We start from the raw sequence: 25,175 nt of genomic DNA on the forward strand, positions 1-25,175 counted from the left end.
AAACACAAAAATGGCTTATTTCTTTATGAACAAAATTATTCAGGAATTATTAAACGAACGTATTAGTATCAGAAATGGATTTTAATATATTATAATTAATTATACAATTATGTTGTTAATATTTCTCTATAATGAAATAAAATGTTTAAATTTACTATCTGGGAAATAAAGCTTTGTATTTATTTCTTAAATCCGTACTGTATATAGTCAGATATTTCTCTGAATAAATTCAGATTTCAGAACGAACACTTTGTCGTTTGTTATATGTGTTGAGGTCGTGTCCGTCTGATGTTTATCATGTTCATGATGCTTCACTACTGTAATGAACGTAGCTTTTTAATAAGTAGGGGAAATTCCCGACATTTAAAAAATAAGCGTTTACATGCCTAGGGTGTTCGCATTGTAATAATGTACAGTGATACTTCATATTTATAAACACTGTCTTGTTAGGTGATGTTTTCTCATTAAAATCATACAAATTCCTATTAATTCAATGGAATGTTTTCGCACACTAGGGATTACCAATATGGTGGCGCAGCGGCTTCACTTTAATGACGTCATGAGCAATCCAGTTCTATATTATAGATCAGTGGTCATGACCTATGTATAAAAAATAAAAAATAAATAAAAAGGATTTTGTCAAGTGAAACAGTGTGACGCTTAACAGTCGATCCGCCTACAAAGTGACGTCACGCGGCGGCGTGCGTGATGACGCCATTGCTCAGAGTATCAGGGGTTGTCTCATTGCTCTTCAAGCGGCTTTGGTAGTGTTGGAGTGAGTCTGTGCGAGTGAGTGAAGATGGCAGAAGGCGGCAAGACAGATGTGGAGACGCAGAAAACAGAGATGGAGGCGCTCTTGAAAACGCCGCTGCGCAAAGCAGAGACCTGGTGAGACAAAATAGATAAAAAACACACACACACACACACACACACACACACTCATAATATAACAACTCTAGGAGGACACGTGATCCTTGCGTGGGAAAAAGAGGATTGCACCTACTTCCGTGTTCTCCCAATGCTGACTTCACGTGATACATTATATTTCCCACTTAGGAAGATTAATTACGTAGTGTGACCGCATTTTAGCTTTCGACAGAGGACAGTGGGGGGCAGGATGCGGTTGAGGTGTTGGGTTTGTTTTCATTGTTTTCAGGCATCAAGGCACACACACATTTGTACTTCATTTATGACTTTCATCAGGTAAATGTCTGGCTTCTGAAGTGCACCATCAAATCTGAGGAAGCATATCAGAGTAGCAAAGTTGTGTTTTCCCCAAAACAAGTTATGTTTAGTTAATAATAATATATTGGCTGAATGCACAAGATTGAGTGCAAGTAATCTCAGGGATGAGAATTTACAATTAAATGTAGTTTCCCAGTTGTAAATACGACTTGAGCGGCTGTTCATGTCCAATCCCCGATTAGAAAACTCATATTTACATTAATTTGGATAGCACTTGCACCTTATGAATACACTGAATAGCCTGTAACGTTAGTGTCATTGAAATGAAGAGCTTTCAGAATGAGAGAAACCTATCAAAAACCAAACCCCCACAAAAGAAGTGATCCACTATAACACTATAATAGTGTAGTGAGAAGTCTTTCATGACAGCCCTAATCTAGAGTTGTTTTCTGCAGGTATTTGGTGGACAGTAGCTGGTTCAAGAAGTGGAAGAAATATGTGGGTTTTGACAGCTGGGACATGAATGTGAAGGGCAGCCAAATTGTGTTTCCTGGACCAGTGGACAACTCGGGTCTGTTCAGAGGTGAGAAATCCCATGCAAATGTTAACCTTAACGTGAAAAAGTATGTTTTTATTGAAAGAACAAAACCAAGTTGTGCACTTAGGTCTGCATTTTACTTTATTAATGTGCATTAATAGAGATGTGAAGAAAATCACCATCCTTATCCAGCACATATGAGGTGTGACCTATAGTACATTTACACTTTAATCCAACTATATTTCATGTTTTCAAAACAGAGATCCTTTTTTATGTCAACAGAAAGCATTTTATAGAAAGATGAGACCATTTTTGTGTCCAGGATTTTGAAAACATGTCTCTATGATGCACTGAAGCCACTTATCAAGGCCTCCTAATACTATATGAGTTGTGTTTGACTTCAAGACAACCACACACCAAATAACTAGAATGCATTAGAATCAGTAGATCAGTGTATGTGACCCGTTAAAAATAAATGTCTTTCTTTTCAGTGGTTTAGTTTTTCATGTGCATAAACATCAGGAGAAAGAAAACTCAGAGAAACAGAATAAAATTACATATGATAGGAATATAATTATTGGGCCTAAACAAAATGTTTCTTTTAAATAAATAATATAAGTCTGTTTTGTTGCATTCTTATGGCTGCACTTCAAGGAAAGAGATGACTGAAAGTGCATCCTGTTTGTTTTCTTTATTACACATTTACATTTAGTCATTTAGCAGAAGCTTTTATCCAAAGTGACTTAGTGTCTGTTTGCTTAACGCAGTACATGTAAGCAAGGGCTTTTAAATAATATAATAAAATAAATAGAATAGAAAAAGAATAGCACAAGCTAGTGTTAGAGATCTTTTTTTCTTGCTTTTTTCATTGTATAATAAATCAAAAGAAAACAGGTAGAATACAAAAAGATTAGAAAGCTAGTTAGATTTTTGTTTTTTAAAGAATATAATTAGAATAGAGAGTGCTAGAGTTAGAGGGTCAAATAAAGATGGAAGAGATGTGTTATAAGGCGATTCTTGAAGATGGCTAAGGACTCAGCTGTCCGGATTGAGTTGGGGAGTTCATTCCACCAGAAGGGAACATTTAATTTAAAAGTCCGTAAAAGTGACTTTGTGCATCTTTGGGATGGCACATTCAAGCGACGTTCACTTGCAGAACGCAAGCTTCTAGAGGGCACATAAGTCTGAAGTAACAAATTTAGGTAAAGGGGTGCAGAGCCAGTGGTAGTTTTGTAGGCAAACATCAATGCCTTGAATTTTATGTGAGCAGCTATTGGTAGCCAGTGCAAATTGATAAACAGAGCTGTTATGTGTATTATTTTTGGCTCATTAAAAATTAATCTTGCTGCCGCTTTCTGGATTAATTGTGAAGGTTTGATAGAATTGGCTGGAAGACCTGCCAAAAGGGCATTGCAATAGTCCAGCCTGGACAGAACAAGAGCTTGAACAAGGAGTTGTGCAGCATGTTCCGAAAGAAAGGGCTTGATCTTCTTGAATAAAGCAAATCTGCAGGATCGGACAGTTTTAGCAATGTGGTCTGAGAAAGTCAGCTGATCATCAATCATAACTCCAAGGCTTCTAGCTGTTTTTGAAGGAGTTATGGTTGATGTGCCTAACTTGATGGTGAAATTGTGATGGAACGATGGGTTTGCTGGAATCACAAGCAGTTCTGTCTTGGCAAGGTTGAGTTTAAGGTGATGGTCCATCGTCCAGGAAGAAAAGTCTGTTAGACAAGCTGAGATGCGAGCAGCTACCGTCGGATCATCAGGATGGAATGAGAGTTAGAGTTGAGTGTCATCAGCATAGCAGTGGTATGAAAAGCCATGTTTCTGAATGACAGAACCTAATGATGCCTTATAGACAGAGGAGAAGTGGTCCAAGAACTGAGCCCTGAGGCACCCCAGTAGTTAGAAGTTGTGACTTGGACACCTCACCTCTCCAAGAAAGATTTCACAAATGCATAGTTTTTCTTATTGTGTCTTACTCCTGTCTTTATGGCCAAAAATGAGAGAATATTCTAGTTTTCCCACTGTGGGAAGGAAAATGATCACACTGGAGCCTCTTACGCATAGCATTGTTAGATGTTAATAGGCAGGGGTGCACATAATTTTTCAGCCTCGTTCTCATTAGAGAACCTGGAGATTTGGTTTGGTCCTCAAACTGCGTATAAATATAACTCTATATATAAACCCAATAAATATAACTAATAATAATTATAGTTACAATATTATTGCACTTTATTTTAGTTTTTAAAAATAAAATAATAAACTAAATGATAATGTGTTATAATATTATAAAAAAAATAATAGGTTGGTCTAGTATTAAATAGAATTACAAGTATTTTATAGTAAACTTAAATAAAATGCTAATATTTACTACTACTTTATTTTTTTGCCTCTATAAGAAGAATCGCTTAATGTATTACGCAATTGTAATTCACTTTAGATAAAAGTGTCTAAAAATAAATAAAGCAGCGTTTTCATCTTTTTCAAACTTAAAATCAGCAGACTTATATTTTGGTTGGTTGTCAGCAAGTAAGTATACGCAATTCCTGATTTAGCACTGATGCTGATTAAAGAGCGTCTGAGGATGAATGTCACAGTTTTGCATTGTGCTTTGAAAACGGATAGCTTAGATTTATGCTTTCAGTTTGAAAGAAATCTTATAAAGCACAGTTTGTCTATCTAAAATTGTAATTGTTTATTAACAGTTGTCAATATACTTCTACAACTTCTAATAGTGCATTTTTATTTTGGTCTTATGTGCTTCCCTGTTTACAGGTCTATGTTATTTGCAATGTGCCCTTATAGTTTGTGTTTTATTTTATAATTGTATATATAATTTTGAAATACAATTTTATAGCTACTTGTATTTTGAGATATTTATCAGATTTTTTTCTTATAACTGGTCAAACATACAGGTAATTAGTGTTAGGTAAGTTACTTCAAAAAAGGAAATAATTGCTGATTATTAATTACATCATCAATGTTGTAATTAAAGTACTTTACCATGTAAATACTTCCCTTGACTGGATAGATAATAGAAATTTAACTCTTAATAATTTAAACGAGTCAAAGATGGTTAAAGGCAACATTTTTAGCTTCATAAGTAGAAGAAATTATATTTTTTATAGAGTTTTGTATTATATTTATATATAGACCAGACCATTTCAAAGTGATTTCCACCATATTCTTTAAGTAAGCCAATGGGTGAGACTTCCAGATCATTATACGTTATAGGGAAATAACAATATACATACTGCAATTTTAAATTAATATTTTAAAGTCACATATTATGACTATGCATTGTTCCAGAGACAGCTCTACTTTTCAATCGAATCAAATAAACCTTGTAAATTCTGCACTTTGTTTCTATATTTGTGCGTTCTGACAATGTTAAAGATGCAAAAAGTGAAAAATTTTTGTCAACATTGTTGATAATGTTAACTAATTGTTTCGGCTCTCTCAGCACTATTTATGCACATTGTGTGTCTGTTTTTATGCTAACCTTACGCTACCCAAGAGGGACAGTATTACGTCATCTTTATTAATGATGTCTGGAAATGAGATTGACGTGTTTGCTCCAATTAAAATGACACAAGTTTAAAGTATTTCTCTTCTGCTGCACATCAGTTATGTATGTGTGTCCCGTTTGTAGATTGGGACATGTTGGACATTAAGGAACACCTCATTGATGAGCTGGACTATTACCTGGTTCCCACAGAGGGCTGGAAGAAGCTTGTGAGCTGGTACGGCCTGAAAGATGGACAGGAGCCTATAGCTCGAAAGGTAAAGCTGTCTGTGGAAGGGAAGCTGAGCTGTCCATATCCACTGTAGACATCATTACTGACTGATGAGCTATGATTCCATCCAAAGCTGTGAATTTTATCTTGTGTGCAAAACTGGAATATGGAATAAAACATTTGCGAATAAAGCACCATTACTATCCAACGAGTCAAAGAGAACAAAAAAAACATAACTTCCTGTTCAACTGGCACTTAATATCTCCAAGAAAACTAGGAAAAGCCACTGAATAAAATAATTTTCATATGTTACAAATTACTTGCACTTCAAAGAGAGCAGACATAACCTAATGAGGTCATTGCTTTTAGAGGTGGAACGCAGTCATGAAATACAGTAATTATAGAAATACTTATGACAGACTTTCCTCAGGCATTTCAGAACGACCAAAACAACATATAGATGCTATGAACGAGATCGGTCAGCTGATTAGCCAATTCATCCTTTCTCTGTCTCATGTGCAAAGTCACATGACTTTTTCAATGTGCATTGTGGAATTTATTTGCTAAGTGTTTCAATCTTAGTTTATGCTAATTTTTTCTTATAAAAAGTGTATCCTACTCAGTTGTGCGCATAAGTTTGTATGTGCATTTTTAAAACTTTATGTGCATCTTGGCGTTTCCATCCAGTGTTTTTCTTTTTTTTTATGCAATAATCTAGAATGTATATAAAAATAGGAGAATGGAAATATAGCTATTGCTTATAGATGTAACCATTAACTGCGAGCTGGTTGAAAATTTATTCAAATTTGTGATGATTCAAATCGGTTGAGATGCTAAACAAATCTTTATTCATTTAGTAGTAAGAGTTTATATGAATGCATGAACGAGGAGAACTCTCGTTAGATTGTATCTTTTCTTTTCATCTAGTCTTTGTATAATGCATATTAAATGCATATGTGCAGTGTTGTTAAAAATAAAATAAAAAATCCCCAACAAGGGCAGTGCTGTTTTGTTTACAGTGAAAACCAAGGAAAGGCTTTAAGCGCCACCTGTTGGCAGAGAGTGGATCTGCATCTCATTCTGCTCGTCTGCTGTTTCATGTAGATATTTTTATGTATAGTCAAACCATTCTGTTTTTGCATCAATTGATATAGCTGTATTTCAATTACACAAAGAAATGTGCAGCATTTTGTCACAGCAATAATAAATTTTGTTTAAAAAATAAAATCGTGAATCGAATCGTGAAACCAAAATCGTAAATCGAATTGTGAGTTGAGTGAACCATTACATTCCTACTATTGTTAAATAATACATCACACTGCTCTTGTCTGATGTATTTTTCAACACTGACAGACATCTACATTTTAAACTAAAGATGCACAGATATATCAGCTGCCAATATTTATTGGCTGATTTTTGATAGAGGTGGGTAGAATATCCAAAAACTGTACTCCAAGTTAAAGTACAAGTACTTCTGAAAATAATTACTCAAGTAATTAAAAGCAAAATTCTTAATAGTTGCTTAAGAATAAAAAAATAAATAAAAATCTGACAATTGAACATCAAATTGTTAAATTAAAATAATAATATTGACGTCAGACGTTTTTTTTTTTTTAATAACTATTCTATTCCAGGCAAATTGAAATAAAATGTTCTCCTGATGAAAAAAAAAAAAAAGAAATACGGTGTTAAAATTCCCTTGCTTTGTTGAAAAATTAGTTATTTGAAAAATAATTGAAATTTCATAAGGGGCTATTAATTTTGTCTTCAACGGATATATTGTCATCTTGGAACAAATGCAACTGACCCACTGATGACAATGAAGCTGAGGCTTTTTATGAGCCATAAATTATTGATTAACATGCAGCATCTCAATCACAGCGTACACCGTCCACTATCCTAGTCCTAAAAAAAATTTAAACCTGTTTTCCACTGGATCAAGCCACACGTCACATTGTGTTCTTCTGAGATAAATTCCGGGTTATTCCTCTCTGTGCGTCGTCTTCAAAAAAACAAAAAATAGCCTAGATGAACTTTGAATTTTTATTCAGAGAGCTGATGTCAACTCATGGACGGGATCACATTTAGAAACGATGAGTTTAGACAGGGAAAAATGTACCTCTTATTGGTTACATGTGGATTACTTTCAGAGAATATTTGTAGTCTTTATATTTTGACATGACTAACTTAATTTAAAAGTAGGCATTTCAAGCTTTCTATAGACATTTTTCATGTCTGTGTGTCAAGCATTCACTGAGTTTTAGTTAATTTTTGTGACATGTCTCAGAAAGTAGTGTATGGAGAAATTAATGACAGAAAGCGCACCCTGTTTGTTTACTTTTCTACAAAATCACAATGTTTGTTGATTTTGTGTGATAGACCTTTTTCTAATTTCCAGGTTTCTCAACAGCAGAAGTCATCGTAGTTGGGTAAACTTCTGGAGCAGTGAATGACAGAGTACTACAAATAATTTTTTTTTGCATTCCCATTTACATTGTCCTCAGTGGGTCAGTTGGATTTGTTCCAAGACGAGAATGTCAGAAATGAGAAGCAGAGCCATCAGAAGTGATCTGATAATACATGACTTGTTTTGTTTGACTTCAACCCACATTTCATTTCACAATTTCATTTTTTTTGTGGGGTCTTTCACTGTTGTTTCACTGTTCTTCTTTATTGTTTGTCTTCAGGTGGTAGAAGTGGGCATGTTTGTGAAACACTATAAGGTGGAAGTATATCTCACTAAACTCATGCTATGTGAAGACAACAACATGGACAACATTGTCCCCAGGAGGTTCAGCAAAGCAGACACCATAGGTACGAGTTTTTATTTATTTTTTTCCCTTTAGCTAAGGGTTATTAAAAGTTGATAGTTGAGCAGAAATGTCCCATCTTCCAGGGTGGCATGCTGTACTTGTAGACTACTGAAAAAGTTTTTGGACAAAATGGCTCACTTGGATATTGTGGGATTTCACATGGCAAATGTATATAAATGAGAAGCATTGTAGGATGACAGATTGAGCGCATTAATGCAGAGATATCTAAATTTTCAGCACTCTCTTGAATGCTTTCATCATATCTAGTTGAAAACATGTTGTAAATAAAAGATTAATTGTGCACTGTAGACAGCGTAATTGATTAGAAACTTGCACTGTGTGATTGACAGCTCCAGCAATTATAAAGGGAGGGTTCTTTAATCGCTTTCTATAGGGAATTTAATCAAAAGTTAAATAACAGATTAAGAGGAACAATGTGAAGTTGAACATTTAGTCCCTGGCTTGATTGAACACATGAACACCAATTATTTTGAGACTAAGAACACCTGGTTGTACAAGAATCGTCATTACATGTCAGAAATCATTGATCACAGATTAGGCATTAGAATGAACAGGTATGATATTACCCAGTGCCTGAAAATAGTCCACAGCTAGGTAACGTGACCAGCACCAATTCGCAGAGTTGCAGCCTGAAAATTGCTGCTGCGTAATATCACTGTTCCTGCGGCACCCATGGTACGGCAGCAAAATTATTTGATTATTACACTGGAATGAGAGTAAAGTTCCTAGCCATATCGGTCAAGAAATTCGCAACTTTTCATTTTCTGTTGGTCTTAGTACACGATGTAACTACAGAAGAGTCAAGTTTTACCGTATTTTCCGCACTATAAGGCGCACCGGATTATAAGGTACACCTTCAATGAATGGCCTATTTAAGAACTGTTTTCATATATAGGGTGCCCCAGATTATCAGGCACATAGAATAGAAGATACTGCAGTCAAACGTTTGACTGGGTTTGTGTTATGCATCCACTAGATGGAGCTGTGCTAAAGGGAATGTCAACATTTTGACAGAGCGCCTTGGTAGGGAATGTCAACATTTTGACAGAGCGCCTTGGTCCATATACAAGGCGCTCCGGATTATAAAACGTCTTTTTTTGAGAAAATTAAAGGCTTTTAAGTGTGCCGAAAATACGGTAAATAGGAAAAATATAAAAACTCTTTGGTCACTTTTGAGCGAGATGCTAACGTTCTAATCAGATTCAATGATCTATGCTAAGCTTAGCTAAAAGTGTTACCCCCAGAAATCAGCTGAATTTAGAAATTGGTAAAACTCAACTGTTTAACTCTAGGGGGTAAATAGTAAATAGTGGACTCTTCTTTTAAGATGAATCCTGTCACTCGGCAGCCATCTTTGAAACACCTCTCGAGCATGCAAGTGCAGCTCCTATCTTTTTGATTGAGGAACACCAAATTCTCCAAAACTGTTCACCAAGCTTACGATTAAATGTCATATTTGAAATCACCCATGGAATCTGACAACAACTGTCACAGTGTCTGGGTTGTGTTCCGTGGGTGTCCACTAGATGTCCTCTTTTCCCACGGTGTCTGTCACTTCATTAATTACATTCCTCACGTCCCTGCTTAATTATTGCACCCAGCTGTCACTAATTACCAATCATCACACTCTGTCAGTTTCCCATTAGCGTTTGCCTCTCCTTGTGTATTTAACCCGGTCTGTCTTAGTATGCGACGGAGTCCTTGTGAATTCATGTCCGTCAATCAGTCTTGCCCTTGCCCTGTGTTCATGTGTGTTTATGTGTTAGATGGATGTTTTGGTATCGACCCCTGCCTGGACTTTTTATGCTTTTTGGATTACCCCTTAAATGAAGACTTCCTCGCAATTGGTTCTCTCTCCGTGTTTTCTTGTATCCCGGTTGTGACAACAACTGTCATATGATGTTTATTTTCCTCAAATACCATTATAAACATGTTTCTAATGCTAGATCAACCAGTGCGCAGACACAGTCTCAAGCACAGTCTAAGAACGCTGTCTGCTTCTATAGTAACTGGGATTGCAGTTGCAGTGATGTGCTGACGTTACCGATTAGTGATTGGTTTTTGACCCAGAAGGCGGGGCTTTCTGTGATAGAGCAGCCATATTGAGTGCTGCATTTTTTCCCATTTGAAACTATTCAAGTGACATAACTTGGGTATTGTATAGTCTTTGCTATAACATGCACATTAACTCTCCTCATGAAGTGTGTCCGACAATATCCTTCACGATGTCATCGCTCGTGGCCAGTGCACTCTTATGCAGTTTTGAGCAGCTGGCTGTGTAATATGAGTTAACTCTTTTATTTATTATTTTTATCACTATGGCCTTTTAACTTATAGCTGTGTCCAGTGTTTCCCATACATTGAGTTATTTGTAGCGACTAAATAAACTAACCGCCACAAATAGATTTTACAACAATCTATTTACTAACAATCTGTGTGTGTGTGTGTGTGTGTGTGTGTATGTATATATATATAATGTATAATATTAATGTCTAATATATTTTTCAGATTTAAGTACAAAGAGCTCTGAAAGATTTTTTACATCTCTTTTGCTTTTGACCATCTTCAAATGCTAAATCTACAAATAAAGTGTTATGGTTACGACAGTGATCAGTTTTGTTATAGATATTTTCATAGCTTCCCATCTACTCCAATTATAAAAAACACGTTAATAGTGTTTATTTAGTTCTAATAAGCAAGTTTTTGTTCAAAACTAACCAAAATTAAAACGTGTATAATCTCTGCACAAGAGAGACTTAGGTGTTTTGTTCCAAACTAAATTTGGCTAGCTGCCAAATAGGGGTGTAACGGTTCACAAAATTCACGGTTCGGTTCGATACGATACACTGATGTCACGGTTCGGTTCGGTTCAGTTCGGTACGTTTTAGATACAGCAAAATGTAAAAACATCTCAACTTTTCAGAATGCTGCAAGCGCACCGCGGGTCATGTGACAAGAACTAACCAATCAGCTTCATCCTTTCCCGTAACAACGTTGAAAACTCAGCCAAGATGAAGGAACAGCTGTTCACAGTTGTATATGGATTGCAATTTTGAAATAAATTTAGTAGCAGAGCTACTGCAAGCGATTTTTAGAGCTTGCAAATCCATTTATCATTCGCTGAAATTTCCGCGTCTCATGGAGAGAGCACGTCATTGTTGCTTAGCAAAGACAGACGCCTCATGAGCGCTTCTGCCCGAGCGCTTTGGAAAGGAGGAGAAAGACGCGCTTAGCGTTTTCCACGCGTTTTTAGGCGCGATATGTGAACGGCCCCTAAGGCGCTCGCTCACTCAGCACGCGCTGAAGGCTCGTTGCAAAATGTCTAATGCATTTAACAGACCAGAAATATAAGATCCTAAAATAACCAACAGGTCTGGTGTGGGTGCACTTTGGATTCCCTGTAAGCTATAATACCGGTGTCTAAATGCTGCAGGGATAGTTTGTTGCGTGCTTGTTTCTCATTTTTTTCGTCTTTTCCCAGATACTGACACAATAAGGTGATGTCAGCGTAAATGAGTTGACATGTTTCAAGTATTCCCGCTGGTGTGTTTTTTTTTTTTTTGTATTCCCGCTGGTGTACCCTGTCATGTTGCAGATGCGACATACCGTTGTTTTTTTATCCACCACTCTCTTGCCATCACCATTATAGCTTAAAGGGAATCCAAAGTGCACCCAAACACCAGACCTGTTGGTTACTGGAGGATCTTCTTTTTTCTGGTATGTTAAACACATTGGCCATTTTGCAACGAGCCTTCAGCGCGTACTGAGTGAGCGAGCGCCTGACTGAGTAGTACCCTAACATAAACATATAAGTTGGTGTTTTTTTCTTCTTCGGGAGTGTCAGGGGCGTTGCCTGTTACGTCGTTTGGGTTATTGGGCTACCTTGTTGAACGCATATCATTATATTTCTCTTTTTTTTTTTTTTTTATATAATGAATTAGTCCAACGAATTAGTCTTTTCCTCACTTACAAGAGTTAACCCCTCAAGCTTTTATTTTGCCAGAAAACTGCAGGACACAGGTTTAAAAATTTCCCACTAAAATCGTGTTTTTATAACCTTTTAAAAAACATCTATCCTGGCAGGCCTTATTGAACGCGAAATGAGGAAATTGTTCAGTGTACCAGATGAGAAGGAAACAAGGTTGTGGGGCAAATACATGAACAATACCTGGGAGCCATTGAAAAATTTGAACAGCACCATTCAAGACGCTGGACTCTATCAGGGACAGGTAAGAGCGTTTGTGTTTACTGCAACCAGGAACCATATGCTAATTTGATAAACCTGAGAATAATCAGAAATGGATCAGGTCAGAAATAAGCTTTTCCATTAAGTGCCAATATTTGCCCCTTGGATTGATTTTCAGGGGCATCCATCTCCTTTTTTTTACTTTTATTGATGCTGTATCAATTTAGTAACAGAAGTCATTATGCTGCAAAGTTGGAACACAATCAGTCCCTCCAGAAAAACGTGGATTTTTTTTGTGATTGTTGCGGGCAAAAATCCTTGATTATGCGGCAGGTTTTCTTAAAAAATGCGATGGAATATGCGGGATATTTTTGCAATCTTATGCGATGAAATTGCGGGAACTTGCAAAAACTGCGGTTTGATGAAAAAGAGAAAAAAAGGTGACCCCCCCCCCCCCAACACCCTGTTATCACTAGGCTACTACCTTACTGTAAAGAGTAATTTCTTATGACTTCCTATGATAAGCAAGCATACTAAATCACATAATATTTAAGTTCTCATTCTGTTTTATTTCAGACCTTAATTAACACATGGCTCAAACTTACAAAACATTGAGTCAAACAAGTTCTCTAGCTTTACAAAAGGAATATTCAACTACTTCTGTAAAAATGAATACAAATAAAATATACACACAAATATACAAATGCTGTTTTACAGGAATTGCAAAGTGCAATCTCTTATTGCAACGTAAATTATTTTACATACTACTAATATACTTACAACTGTAAGGTTTTGGTACTATTCTGTAACAAAAAAGTACAATCTTAAAACTGTAGAGGTGCATCAACTTCTGAATGAAACTACAACAGTCCACTGTGAAAATGAAAAATAACTGCGTAGCCTTTAACACTGGCCTATCATTCGCCATCCTCATCCTCATCCCTCTGTCAAAATAATTTGCCCCCACTGTCATGTAACACACCGGGTAACTGCTTCGCGTGGTCTTTTGCGCTTATTTTTGTTGGCAGATGAGAATGGTTTGCGTCCTTCGTCCTGGTTTCACCGCGGGCTTCACAGATGATGTTCACGTCGCGCAATTACGTCACTTCATAAGGTTCCTATTGGGAAATAATGGCGATTTACTTGTGTGAAGTAAACGCAACATTTTTCAACTTTCTGCTAAGATATATGTGACTTTTTTGCAACGAACATTATTATGATTATGAAATCATGCTACCTCCGCATATTTTGCTTCCTGAAATCGGGATTTTATGCGTGAAAGTGCGGCGTATTTAAAAAAATGCGACCTCCGCATAAATATGCGGCCCTTGGCTGATTATGCATTAAATCACGCGATCGCATAATCGCGTTTTTCTGGAGGGACTGCACAATCTGCAGCTTTAATGACAAGCTTATTTACACTTTTTAATGATGCTTAAAGGTGGCAGACCTTTTATTTAACAGAAAATTGTGTGATGTGTAATATAAACAGCCTACATGAATGTGATGTATATGGGTTCAACAGGTATGTGTGTGATTGGTCACCAAAACACTGTTAGTTTGGTAAAGGAGGAAAAGAAAGAATACCTGTAATTAGGAGAATCTGTCACACAATTTGTCCTGCAAGATGTTTGAAGACGCATTGATTTTCAAATCACAACTTGTGAAATTTGCCTGTATTACTATTGCATTGCAGCAGCATGAGTTCAGTGGGAGCCACATGGCAAAATTAGGCGTAGCATTGAAACTTTCAGCTGCACTTTGACACTGGGACAGTCCTGCTCATGCATGCATTGTGAACACTGTAACCTGTCAACATTGGACTACTCCACTCAGGTTACATTTTTCTCTGTTTGTAGGTGTTAGCCATTGAACCGAAGAACGAAGACAACATGTGGCCTCGTGACTCTTCAAAAGCAAAGTTAGTAAACACATTAAGTTTTTTTTTTTTTTTTTTATAAAGTATTTTTATTTCTTCCTTTTTTAGATAACTGGTATCAATCTCAGAAAGGTTTATTAAATAGATTGCCAGGTATTATATAGGTAAATGGAAAGCCTACTTAAAAATGCTGTTCCACATTATTAAACTAGACAGAGTCTTTCTGAAAAAGAAAATAAAAATGACCCGTTTGAAGATTCTGATTCCAGTCGTTTGGAGAGCAAAGTTAGGAATTTGACATTGTCATGTAACAGTCTTTCTTTGTCCTTCTTCACAGTCTGTAATTGTTCAGCCAGTGCTTAAACCTTTGCTTTTTCTGCTTTGTTCTCATGTTGTAATTTGTCAGTTTCACATCTCTGTAGATGCAGTCGAATTTGTTTGAGCAAAATTACAGACAAGCCACCTCTGTTGGTGTTTGTCCTTAAGCGCTGCATCTTTTCATAAGCCCTTTTCAAGTCCGGCAAAGCCCATAGTCCACTCTCTGAGTACTTGATGCTGTACTTCTGGCAGATGTCATCATGGCACTTCCTCAGTCCCAGCCTTTGTCCCGATATGAATTCAGATTCTCCAACACCTGTGAATGGCAACATTTGGAGGTTCTGTCCCATGTGTTTCTGTTGTTGGCCTCAATGCATGACTTTTGCCATTTGTTTTGTGTAGACTCAGCCATGGCAAATACATGAAACACAGACAAATCATTCATTTAAAAGCTCAGCTTAGTTTTCAATCTTACATTTATAACAAAACATTTACATTCAGCCTATTTTTCCTTGTTTAATGTCTGAATTGAGTTCAAGCTCAGAAGGCTGCATTACTTCTTTCAAATTTGTTTCTTAGACAATTTACATTATACCTTTCCGCATGTTTCACAGAAGCAAACAAAGTTATAGATTCATGGCTTTATGCGATCATCTTCTAAGTTAGAACATTTATTTCAATCTACATAAGTGTCTACTGAATTAACACCCAGTTAAGAATTCACATTTCTTGCAGCAACGTCATTAACAATTCTATCTATGGCTCCTACAGTCCCTGGACAAATGGACTAAAATATTTTTTTACACAATTCCTACAAACAAAAAGAGAACTGACCAAGCCTCTGCTTCTACAATTGCTTTATGAACGGACTAAATTGTTTCTTAAACAATTCCTACAAACTCCAGAGAACAGGACTAAGCCTATAATTACACATCTATGGCTCCTACAGTCTCATGAGAATGGACTAAACCTCTTTCTTAAATGGTTCTTACAAACTCAAGAGAAAGGCCTAAGCCAAACATTTCTTAAACAGTGCTACACTGGTTATTATGGTTACACAACATGCATCAAATTATCTGCTTATGAAAAAGTGTTCTTTAAGTTCTTTTAGAAAGCTGATAGTTTTAAACACAAAATTAGGATCTTAGGAAATTAGGACAGGATCAAGTTGATTCAAATCACTTATGTCCACAGATGTGGTCTGTTGATCTTCAACACAAAAACTGTAGAATCTCCAAAACTTTTCACTTATTGCAGTTGGTGAGTACTCTTGTCAGTGTCTCCTGGCTGGCTCGCCAAATTGTTAGAATTTGCCGTATTTGGCTGAACAGTAGTTCGGGTGGCTTGCCAATGTACTAGATCTCTCTAATACATAAAATAAGTAAGCTTGACCAAAGTTCTTGTGGGGAGAAGAATTTATTGAAGGTAGCAGTGTAGCAGTTCTTCAGCAGTGATGTTAACATGTCATCCTTCAAACAATCATCACCCAAAGTACTGTCTGTAAGACCAGACCTTTACACCTGGTAACAAATGTGGTACAAAAAATACAATAACACCCCATGGAGAGCCAATGATAGTGTAACATTGTGATGACCTGATAGGACCTCCCATTGAGAGCCCATGATGCATTGACCTAATGCTGACCTAATGTGCTAATTACATGGGCCATTTGGGCCACACTTTTGTATACAGTTTGAGTTGCTAGCATATAAGCCACAGTCACATTTAAATGCATCTGACTAAAGATACACATAATCTTTCACCACGATATTGATGGCTCCGAAGACAACAAGATGCTGTGCAGTGCCAGTGGTGTAAGGGTTATTTGCATAGTCTACAGTTTACAATTAGAACAATGTCTTTAATGATTTTCATAATTCCAGATTACAGTCCAAACATAGGTAGCTTTCTCTCATGCATTCATGTAATGATTAATTAGGTAGGTGTGCACACGTTGTTACAAACAGCACTCAATAAGTTTATACAGTTCTATGAGTATATATGGAGTAGATTTGTGTCCATGAAGATCTATTTTTTTCTAAAGGGGACACTGAAGGTTGTTATCTTTTTTGCCCACTTCACTACAGGTGGATTTAACAACAAATAAAAAACAGGCAAAATAAACCAAACAAATTGTTTATTTTACATTTTTTAGAGCAGTAGGTACAAGTTACAGAGAACAACTGTCAGTATGGAAAAGAAGGGACTGTAAATCTGGACACAATTTTCAGTCCTTCAGAACATCTGTAGTAATTAAAACGGCAGTATTACAAGGGGCTACAAGTATTTTCTGATTGTGTCTCTTCAGGAGTCTTGGACTGAACCAATCAATTCATATGGATTTATACAGATTTTACAGCTACAGTTATGATACAGTTATGTTTTTAGGAACTTTTTGAATTGTCAAGGTTACATGGACTTTCAGAGGATTTTTTTTTTTTCCAAATCTATTTGTGTTTCAAAGATGAATGTAAGTCTTAAGAGTTTGAAACTACATAAGTTAGTAAATGACTATTTAAATTTTTGAGTGATTTTAATTGTATATCTCTCTCTTTTGATACAGTAAAAAGGCAGAATCCAGAATTTCAGTGGACAGGAATGAGTTTGTGTGTGCAGTGTGTCTGGATCTCCTGAAGGATCCAGTGACAATCCAGTGTGGACACAGTTACTGTAAGAGCTGTATTACAGGTCACTGGGATCATGAGGATCAGAAGAGAGTCTACAGCTGTCCTCAGTGCAGACAGACCTTCAGTCCAAGACCTGCTTTAGCTAGAAACACCATGCTGGCTGAAGTGGTGGAGAAACTGAAGAAGACTGAACTTCCTGCTGACTGTTACGCTGGAGCTGGAGATGTGCAGTGTGACGTCTGTACTGGAAGAAAATACAAAGCCGTCAAGTCCTGTCTGCTGTGTCTGAACTCTTACTGTCAGAATCACCTTGAACAACATGAGGGTTTCTTTAAAGGAAAGAAACACAATTTGACCGAAGCCACTGGACGACTGCAGGAGATGATCTGCAGTGAACATGAGAAACAGCTAGAAATGTACTGTATCACTGACCAACAATGCATTTGTGTGCTGTGTATGAAATATGAGCATAAAACCCACAACACTGTGTCAGCAGCAGCACAGAGAACAGAAATACAGGTATGAGCCTAAAACTAGACTCTGATGAAATAATGCTGACACTTGTTTATTTGTTGCTCACATAGTTCATGGAACTTTTGAAAAATCATTGAAAACATGTTTATCGAGGCATTCATTGGTTAAATGTGTTTTGTTAAAGCAAACTTTAATGAAGTATTCATCCATTGTTTAAAAACATCATTAAGTTAAATGCAATTACAAACATTTTCTATTTTCAGTAAATCTGGCTGAATCCAGATGATTATAACATGGGCTGCAGCTCCATTACACAGCAGAAACACTGAGTGTGAAAGCTCTATGTCTGTGATAGTTTCTGATACTTAAACAGGCCTTATGCTTCATGTTAATTTATGTATGATGGTGGTAACTGATCAGTCCCCTCCATATTCCTAAACCCCTCTACCCCACTTTTATTGGATTCATGGGAAAAATGATTATTCAACATTTACTGTTATTAATTTGTACTTCAGAAACAGCTTAAGGAGACACAGCAGATGTTCCAGCAGAAAATCCAGCAGAGAGAGAAAGATCTCCAGCAGCTGAGAGTGTGTGTAGAGTCTCATAAGGTGAGTCTGGAGAGGAAGAGAAGTTTGACTTAGTCTCAGTCTGGACTCTCATCTTTTAGGCCCTCTGAAGCTCACTGTGTGATTGTGATGTGTGTCTAACAGCGCTCTGCACAGACCGCAGTGAAGGACAGTGAGACTATTTTCTCTGAGCTCATCCGCTCCATAGAGAGAAGCCACTCTGAGCTGATACGGCTGATCAGAGATCAGGAAAAGACTGCAGTGAGTCGAGCTGAAGGACGACTGGAGCGACTGGAGCAGGAGATCAATGATCTGAGGAGGAGAGATGCTGAGCTGGAGCAGCTTTCACACACACAGGATCACATTCAGTTCCTGCAGGTAACACAGGTCTAGAAAAACAGGATCAGAGTGGACTTGAGCCAGATCCTGGTGGGACTTTTTTGTTGTTTGTTTTTGTTTATTTGTTTAGTTTTTTAATTGAAGATGTTCTGTCATCTTTTTAGTGCCTTTTATTTTATATTTTATTTTAACAAATTTTTAAATGGGTCATATGATCCGATTTCGATTTCAAGTTTTCCTTTCTCTTTGGAGTGTTACAAGCTGTTTGTGCATAGATAAGATTCCTACAGTTGCAAAGACTTAAGTCTTAAATCCAAAGAGATATTTTTTTATAAAAGTTAAGATTCGACCAAAACCAAAACCCTCCTAAAACCCTTAGTTTTAAAGCCCCCACATGTCTACGTCACTGTGTGGGAAAATTTGCACAACACCCCCCAAATGTTTACACAAAGAAAGAAGGCGTACCTTTGATTCCTGCTGTAGTATTGTTGTTGCTGCCACCATGTTGTAGAGCAGGGATAGGCAACTCTGGTTCTGGAGGGCCACTATCCTGCAGAGTTTAGCTTCAGCCCTCATAAAAAATCACCTGCCTGTATCTATCCAGTAATCCCGAAAGCACTGATTGCCTTGTTCAGGTGTGTTTAATTAGGGTTGGAGTTAAACTCTGCAGGATAGTGGCCCTCTAGGACTGGAGTTGCCTATCCCTGTTGTAGAGACACTGTGTTTAATCTGTTCAAATTGATTTTTAATTTAATAACCACTTGCCTGTAAAACATTGAGGAATCTGAGTGTGAAGTCCTAAAACAGGAAGTGATGCTGTATATAAGCAATGCTTCAGCTCGCTCAAACCAAACAAAACCTTACCTTGAAACTTTCACTTACCTCTTAAAAATCATAAGTTACTTTGAACAGCTTTTCCTTAGCAAATCTACTCAAACCTACCACTGATCTGTTGACTTGTGAAATGAACATTTAAGTTAATCCATCGAAATGATTTACTACAAAGGTATTATATAGCATAGCAGAAAATTGTGGCCTTCGTGTGATGAAATGAATATGAGAAAAATGTAGCTGATGCTGTGAAAGAGCCAGATTGAGGTGAGCTACTAAAGAGAAGTCAACAAGAACTGCACACATTAGATATTAGTACAGGTTATTGGGTGGAGTATGGGGCTGATCAGTTCTCTTTTGATATGGTTTACTCACATTTCATTAACTTAATGCTACGGGGAAACTCAGGTTCTCTGAAATACTGAATTCTGACTCTATAATGGGATTTCAGCCAAACCAGGCGAGGCAGTCTGCCTATACAAATCTGCGTTGAATGCCATTTATCAGAATCATTTTACTTCAGCACGAAGATCATCTCCTCACTGGCTTCCAAAGAAAGAAAATAAAGAAGGCTACTATTTGCCATAGAAAAGCCCTGGTAGTGGAGAGATGCTTCACTCAAGCAGTGCGTTTTGCAGTTTCCTATATTAGAGCAAATTTTTAGGGCTGTTTGTTACAAAATGTCACGCCACAAGGGCTCCCCTGCATGCCCTGGACGAGCACAATGTGTCACTTGCCAGGGCTGCACCCACGCTGAAGCAGTGCTCAACAAGACGGACTGCTCTCACTGCGAGAGCATGAGTCTCATCTCCCCCACCGGCCCCACCCCTCACACTCACCTGTTTTGTTCCTCTCCGGATAATTCCCCAGTGCTATTACCCGATGAGGCTCTACACCCCTTGTCAGGAGAGAGCGGTCTGGTCTCTTTTGCTTTATCTGAGTAGGATGCTGCTGATGATGTCATTGGCAGCTTTTGACGCTGAGGATCGGTCAGGCTCCGTGGAAGCCTACAATGCAAAAAATGCTTATCTTAGTATTTTTGCGTTGTTTCTGGTCAAAATATCAAAAAATTCGCCTTGTTCAGGTGTGTTTAATTAGGGTTGGAGTTAAACTCTGCAGGATAGTGGCCCTCTAGGACTGGAGTTGCCTATCCCTGTTGTAGAGACACTGTGTTTAATCTGTTCAAATTGATTTTTAATTTAATAACCACTTGCCTGTAAAACATTGAGGAATCTGAGTGTGAAGTCCTAAAACAGGAAGTGATGCTGTATATAAGCAATGCTTCAGCTCGCTCAAACCAAACAAAACCTTACCTTGAAACTTTCACTTACCTCTTAAAAATCATAAGTTACTTTGAACAGCTTTTCCTTAGCAAATCTACTCAAACCTACCACTGATCTGTTGACTTGTGAAATGAACATTTAAGTTAATCCATCGAAATTATTTACTACAAAGGTATTATATAGCATAGCAGAAAATTGTGGCCTTCGTGTGATGAAATGAATATGAGAAAAATGTAGCTGATGCTGTGAAAGAGCCAGATTGAGGTGAGCTACTAAAGAGAAGTCAACAAGAACTGCACACATTAGATATTAGTACAGGTTATTGGGTGGAGTATGGGGCTGATCAGTTCTCTTTCAATATGGTTTACCCACATTTCATTAACTTAATGCTACGGGGAAACTCAGGTTCTCTGAAATACTGAATTCTGACTCTATAATGGGATTTCAGCCAAACCAGGCGAGGCAGTCTGCCTATACAAATCTGCGTTGAATGCCATTTATCAGAATCATTTTACTTCAGCACGAAGATCATCTCCTCACTGGCTTCCAAAGAAAGAAAATAAAGAAGGCTACTATTTGCCATAGAAAAGCCCTGGTAGTGGAGAGATGCTTCACTCAAGCAGTGCGTTTTGCAGTTTCCTATATTAGAGCAAATTTTTAGGGCTGTTTGTTACAAAATGTCACGCCACAAGGGCTCCCCTGCATGCCCTGGACGAGCACAATGTCTCACTTGCCAGGGCTGCACCCACGCTGAAGCAGTGCTCAACAAGACGGACTGCTCTCACTGCGAGAGCATGAGTCTCATCTCCCCCACCGGCCCCACCCCTCACACTCACCTGTTTTGTTCCTCTCCGGATAATTCCCCAGTGCTATTACCCGATGAGGCTCTACACCCCTTGTCAGGAGAGAGCGGTCTGGTCTCTTTTGCTTTATCTGAGTAGGATGCTGCTGATGATGTCATTGGCAGCTTTTGACGCTGAGGATCGGTCAGGCTCCGTGGAAGCCTACAATGCAAAAAATGCTTATTTTAGTATTTTTGCGTTGTTTCTGGTCAAAATATCAAAAAATTCTCAAATCAAGATGCATTTACTAAATAAGCGAAATGATGAAAAAACTAGATTAATTGCATTTTGCTTAATACAAATAAAATATCTAAAAAACAAAAGATATTGAAGACAAAAATATTAAGTAAAGCCTTTTTGCAATGTACATTTATGAGCCCATCAGGGCAGCCTCTGCAACTTCCCGTAAGGATCATCAACATCATTTCAGAGGCCAAATCACAATCTACTCAATGCCTTCATGCCCCCAAATGGTCCATATTTCCTTTGACTTGTGACATATTGTCGTTTATACAGGAGCTGCTGTGTGCTTCAGGGGCAGCTCTAAAGGGCTGCAGTTTAATGATCTACTGTCCAGTGGGATAATCTTTGTATCTTAACTGGCATTAGGGGTCATTCACACAAATAACATCTTTTGCATGCTCAAGTTTGTTATTTTAAATGTAGACGCATGGCAGGTGCACTCATAATAGAAGCGACACAGTTGCAATGCATTTTTTATGGCTGCAAATTTATCCTATGCTGAAACTACTACTTCAAGGAGAGCGCAGGTCATGATCGCTTAAAAATAGCGGATACCTCCGGTGCGCAAGCGTTTTGGAAAAATATCAAAAAATGGTGCGCCTAGCATATTCCACGCATTTTAAGTGAAGCCCCTTAAGATGCAAAGATTATCCCACTGGCTAGTTGATGCCATAGTTCTGACTGGAATATGTCCAATTAGAATAAGAACCTATTGCACCAGGGTCCTCCCCCAGAACCTAGTGCAGTGGAGTTTCCATGAAGCCCCTTTAACACTGTGATTCCGGCAAATACACGGGTAAAGTGTTCCGGCAATTGTTCCCGGGTCACTAGATTTTGCACTTTCACACTGCCAGTGATTACCTGGGATATGTGCATGCTTTGACACACATCTCGTAAAGGTCCTGTAATGACACGTACATTACACGTCACGCCCTGATGTCACGAGTCGAAAACGTTAGGCATGTCATACTTTCAATGAAACGAGCGAACGATCTCGGCGTCAGCACGGAAAGTGAGGAACTAACTGATCTCTGCTTCCTTACAGTTTGCGCACATTTTTTGGTCGCGAATATTGATCTTCCTTCAAAACAGGCGGTAAAAGAGTCACTTGATAACGTGCATCATCACTACGATGCCATTAGATCTGGCTTTTGTTCACACAGCGCTTGTCCCAGGATTGGACCCGGCAATGTTACTAGGTCCCCGACCCGGGTTAAATCCCGGGGGCGTGTTTGCTTTCACACAGAAGGCGACCCAGGAATGTTCTGGCAATTTGCCGGTCCAACGTGCAGTGTGAAAGGGGCTCTAGTGATATCTGTGCAGCAGCTGGCTGGTCTTCGCCATCTTACCTTTGCTAGGTTTTTTAACCTGAATGTTCCTGCCCTTGCAGAACAGGTTTTGTCTGCTTAAACTATCTTTGACCCTGCTGGTGGTCGGGCATGTTAGAGCCATTTTTGCCCTGAGGACTCAGTCTTATGGCCTAGGTTTGACTGATTCCAGGTTTGTTTCGCCCTTATTAGCCCACACAAACAGTAGGGCCCTCACCTTGAACAACCTAAGGCTTGGCTCACAGGATGACTTTTCATTCTGCAGATGTAGCACGGTGCTATTGGATTTTGTTCCCCATTAACACAATGTGATTGAACTGCATCAAAAGGGAATTACTAATATAACCTTGGTACCCTGAGATAACAGGAATGAGCACTACATAGTCGATGCTGTCACTTACGTAAATATGCAGATGTTCCCACATTTATCAAATCAGGCTTCAGTATTTCAGAGAAACATTTTGCCAGTAGTGTTAAGTTTAGCCAATTTTTGTTCCTGTTGTCTCCATAAACCAAGATTACATTAATTTCCAGAGCATTTTATTCCTGTTTTCTGTAGATTTTCCAGTCTCTCTCATCACCACCTGAATCTACAGAAGTAAATGACAATCCTTCCAGTCCTCTCTTCTCTTATGATGGCCTGAGAGAATCTGTCCATCAGCTGAGAGACAAACTGGAGGATTTCTGCACAGAAGAGATCAAAAAGATCTCTGACAGAGGTAACTTGTCTGATCTCAGAAATTAGTTCATCACCTCGTATCACGTAGAACTTCATATAAGAAATGTCTTTGTAATGGATGCAGGATCATGAATCACACTGTTCATGTCTGTTGATTTCCACAGTCAAATTAACCAACATTGCTCCGAAGACCAGGAACGACTTCCTACAATGTAAGTCACACAAAAAAACAAGCAGAAAAACTCACGGAGTGTGTTCATGTTCTTCCTGTAAAAGTGAAAGATAATTTTCATAATTGATGACAATGCTCAGGATATCGGTTTAGCTGTACTGAGACACTGATGATATACTGAAAGTGAAGACTTGAGAGACATGAAAAGATTAAACAGATTAATAATACCTTATTCTGATTTGTTTTATCTCCATCAGATTCCCATCAGCTCACTCTGGATCTGAACACAATAAATAAACACCTCTGTCTGTCTGAGAGGAACCGAGTGATTGCTAGCACTGACAAAGCGCAGCTGTATCCTGATCATCCTGACAGATTTGATCAGTGGTTTCAGGTGTTGTGTAGAGAGAGAGTGTGTGGACGCTGTTACTGGGAGATTGAGTGGAGTGGTGATGTGTTTATATCAGTGTCCTATAAGAGCATCAGCAAGAAGGGATTGGGCAAGGAGTGTGTGTTTGGACGTAATGCTAAGTCCTGGAGTTTGATCTGCACCCCCTCGAGATATTCACTCATACACAATAACATTGAGACTGAACTCCCTAAAGTGTCCAGTCATAGAACAGGAGTGTATGTGGATCCCAGTACAGGAACTTTGTCCTTCTACAGCGTCTCTGACACAATGAGCCTCATCCTCATCCACACAGTCCAGACCACATTCACTCAACCCCTCTATCCTGGGTTTAGGGTTGGTTCTGGGTCATCGGTGAAACTGTGTTGATGGATCCGAAGAGACTGATGGGAGATTCTACCCATAATGCTTTAAGCTGCATGATAAATCAGAAACAGCTAGATGTTACAGTGTCATCTTTTCCGTTCATTACATTAATACTACAGGTGAACTTCTGTCACTGAAGTGTCTATTTGAGAAAAGCCTTGTCTTGTGTTTCAGTAGGTTTTTATGTTGTTTGTAGATGAACTTAACATAATTCACAAAATCTAATTCCACCTGTGATTTGGTTTTGTGATGTAATAAAATAAACTTCCCCTGGGAATTAAATTTTGTTATGTGGCCAGAAACCCAATAAAAATCATAATATCTTCAAAGG

The 25,175-nt window shown here is 38.1% G+C and overlaps 1 protein-coding gene across 4 annotated transcripts; it reads left to right on the plus strand.

Annotated features, from left to right (window-relative positions):
* The first annotated feature begins 706 nt into the window (after nt 1-706).
* On the plus strand, nt 707-25,175 carry LOC127956738 (ubiquitin carboxyl-terminal hydrolase 15). Of its 4 annotated transcripts, XM_052554911.1 has the most exons (12): nt 707-888; nt 1,641-1,768; nt 5,381-5,511; nt 8,153-8,279; nt 12,383-12,528; nt 14,345-14,406; nt 17,246-17,828; nt 18,299-18,394; nt 18,497-18,730; nt 23,778-23,937; nt 24,062-24,109; nt 24,327-25,175. In XM_052554911.1, exons 1-12 carry the CDS (start codon nt 800-802, stop codon nt 24,845-24,847), a joined length of 2,325 nt encoding a protein of 774 aa, XP_052410871.1. In that variant the 5' UTR covers nt 707-799; the 3' UTR covers nt 24,848-25,175. The 4 variants fall into 4 exon arrangements, with proteins under 4 accessions (XP_052410871.1, XP_052410886.1, XP_052410895.1 ...); XM_052554919.1 differs by lacking the exons at nt 707-888; nt 1,641-1,768 and adding an exon at nt 7,864-7,922 and having other exon boundaries at nt 5,429-5,511; XM_052554926.1 differs by lacking the exons at nt 18,299-18,394; nt 18,497-18,730; nt 23,778-23,937; nt 24,062-24,109; nt 24,327-25,175 and having other exon boundaries at nt 708-888; nt 17,371-17,520.

The sequence above is a fragment of the Carassius gibelio genome, chromosome A3 (assembly GCF_023724105.1).
Source record: "Carassius gibelio isolate Cgi1373 ecotype wild population from Czech Republic chromosome A3, carGib1.2-hapl.c, whole genome shotgun sequence".
NCBI classification, from domain to species: domain Eukaryota; kingdom Metazoa; phylum Chordata; class Actinopteri; order Cypriniformes; family Cyprinidae; genus Carassius; species Carassius gibelio.

Coding starts and splice junctions, on each gene's coding strand:
- LOC127956738 (XM_052554911.1), top strand. CDS start 800: ATGGCAGAAGGCGGCAAGACAGATGTGGAGACGCAGAAAACAGAGATG. Junction 8,280..12,382: donor CAGCAAAGCAGACACCATAG/GTACGAGTTTTT, acceptor CTATCCTGGCAG/GCCTTATTGAACGCGAAATG. Junction 18,395..18,496: donor TGTGTGTAGAGTCTCATAAG/GTGAGTCTGGAG, acceptor TGTGTCTAACAG/CGCTCTGCACAGACCGCAGT.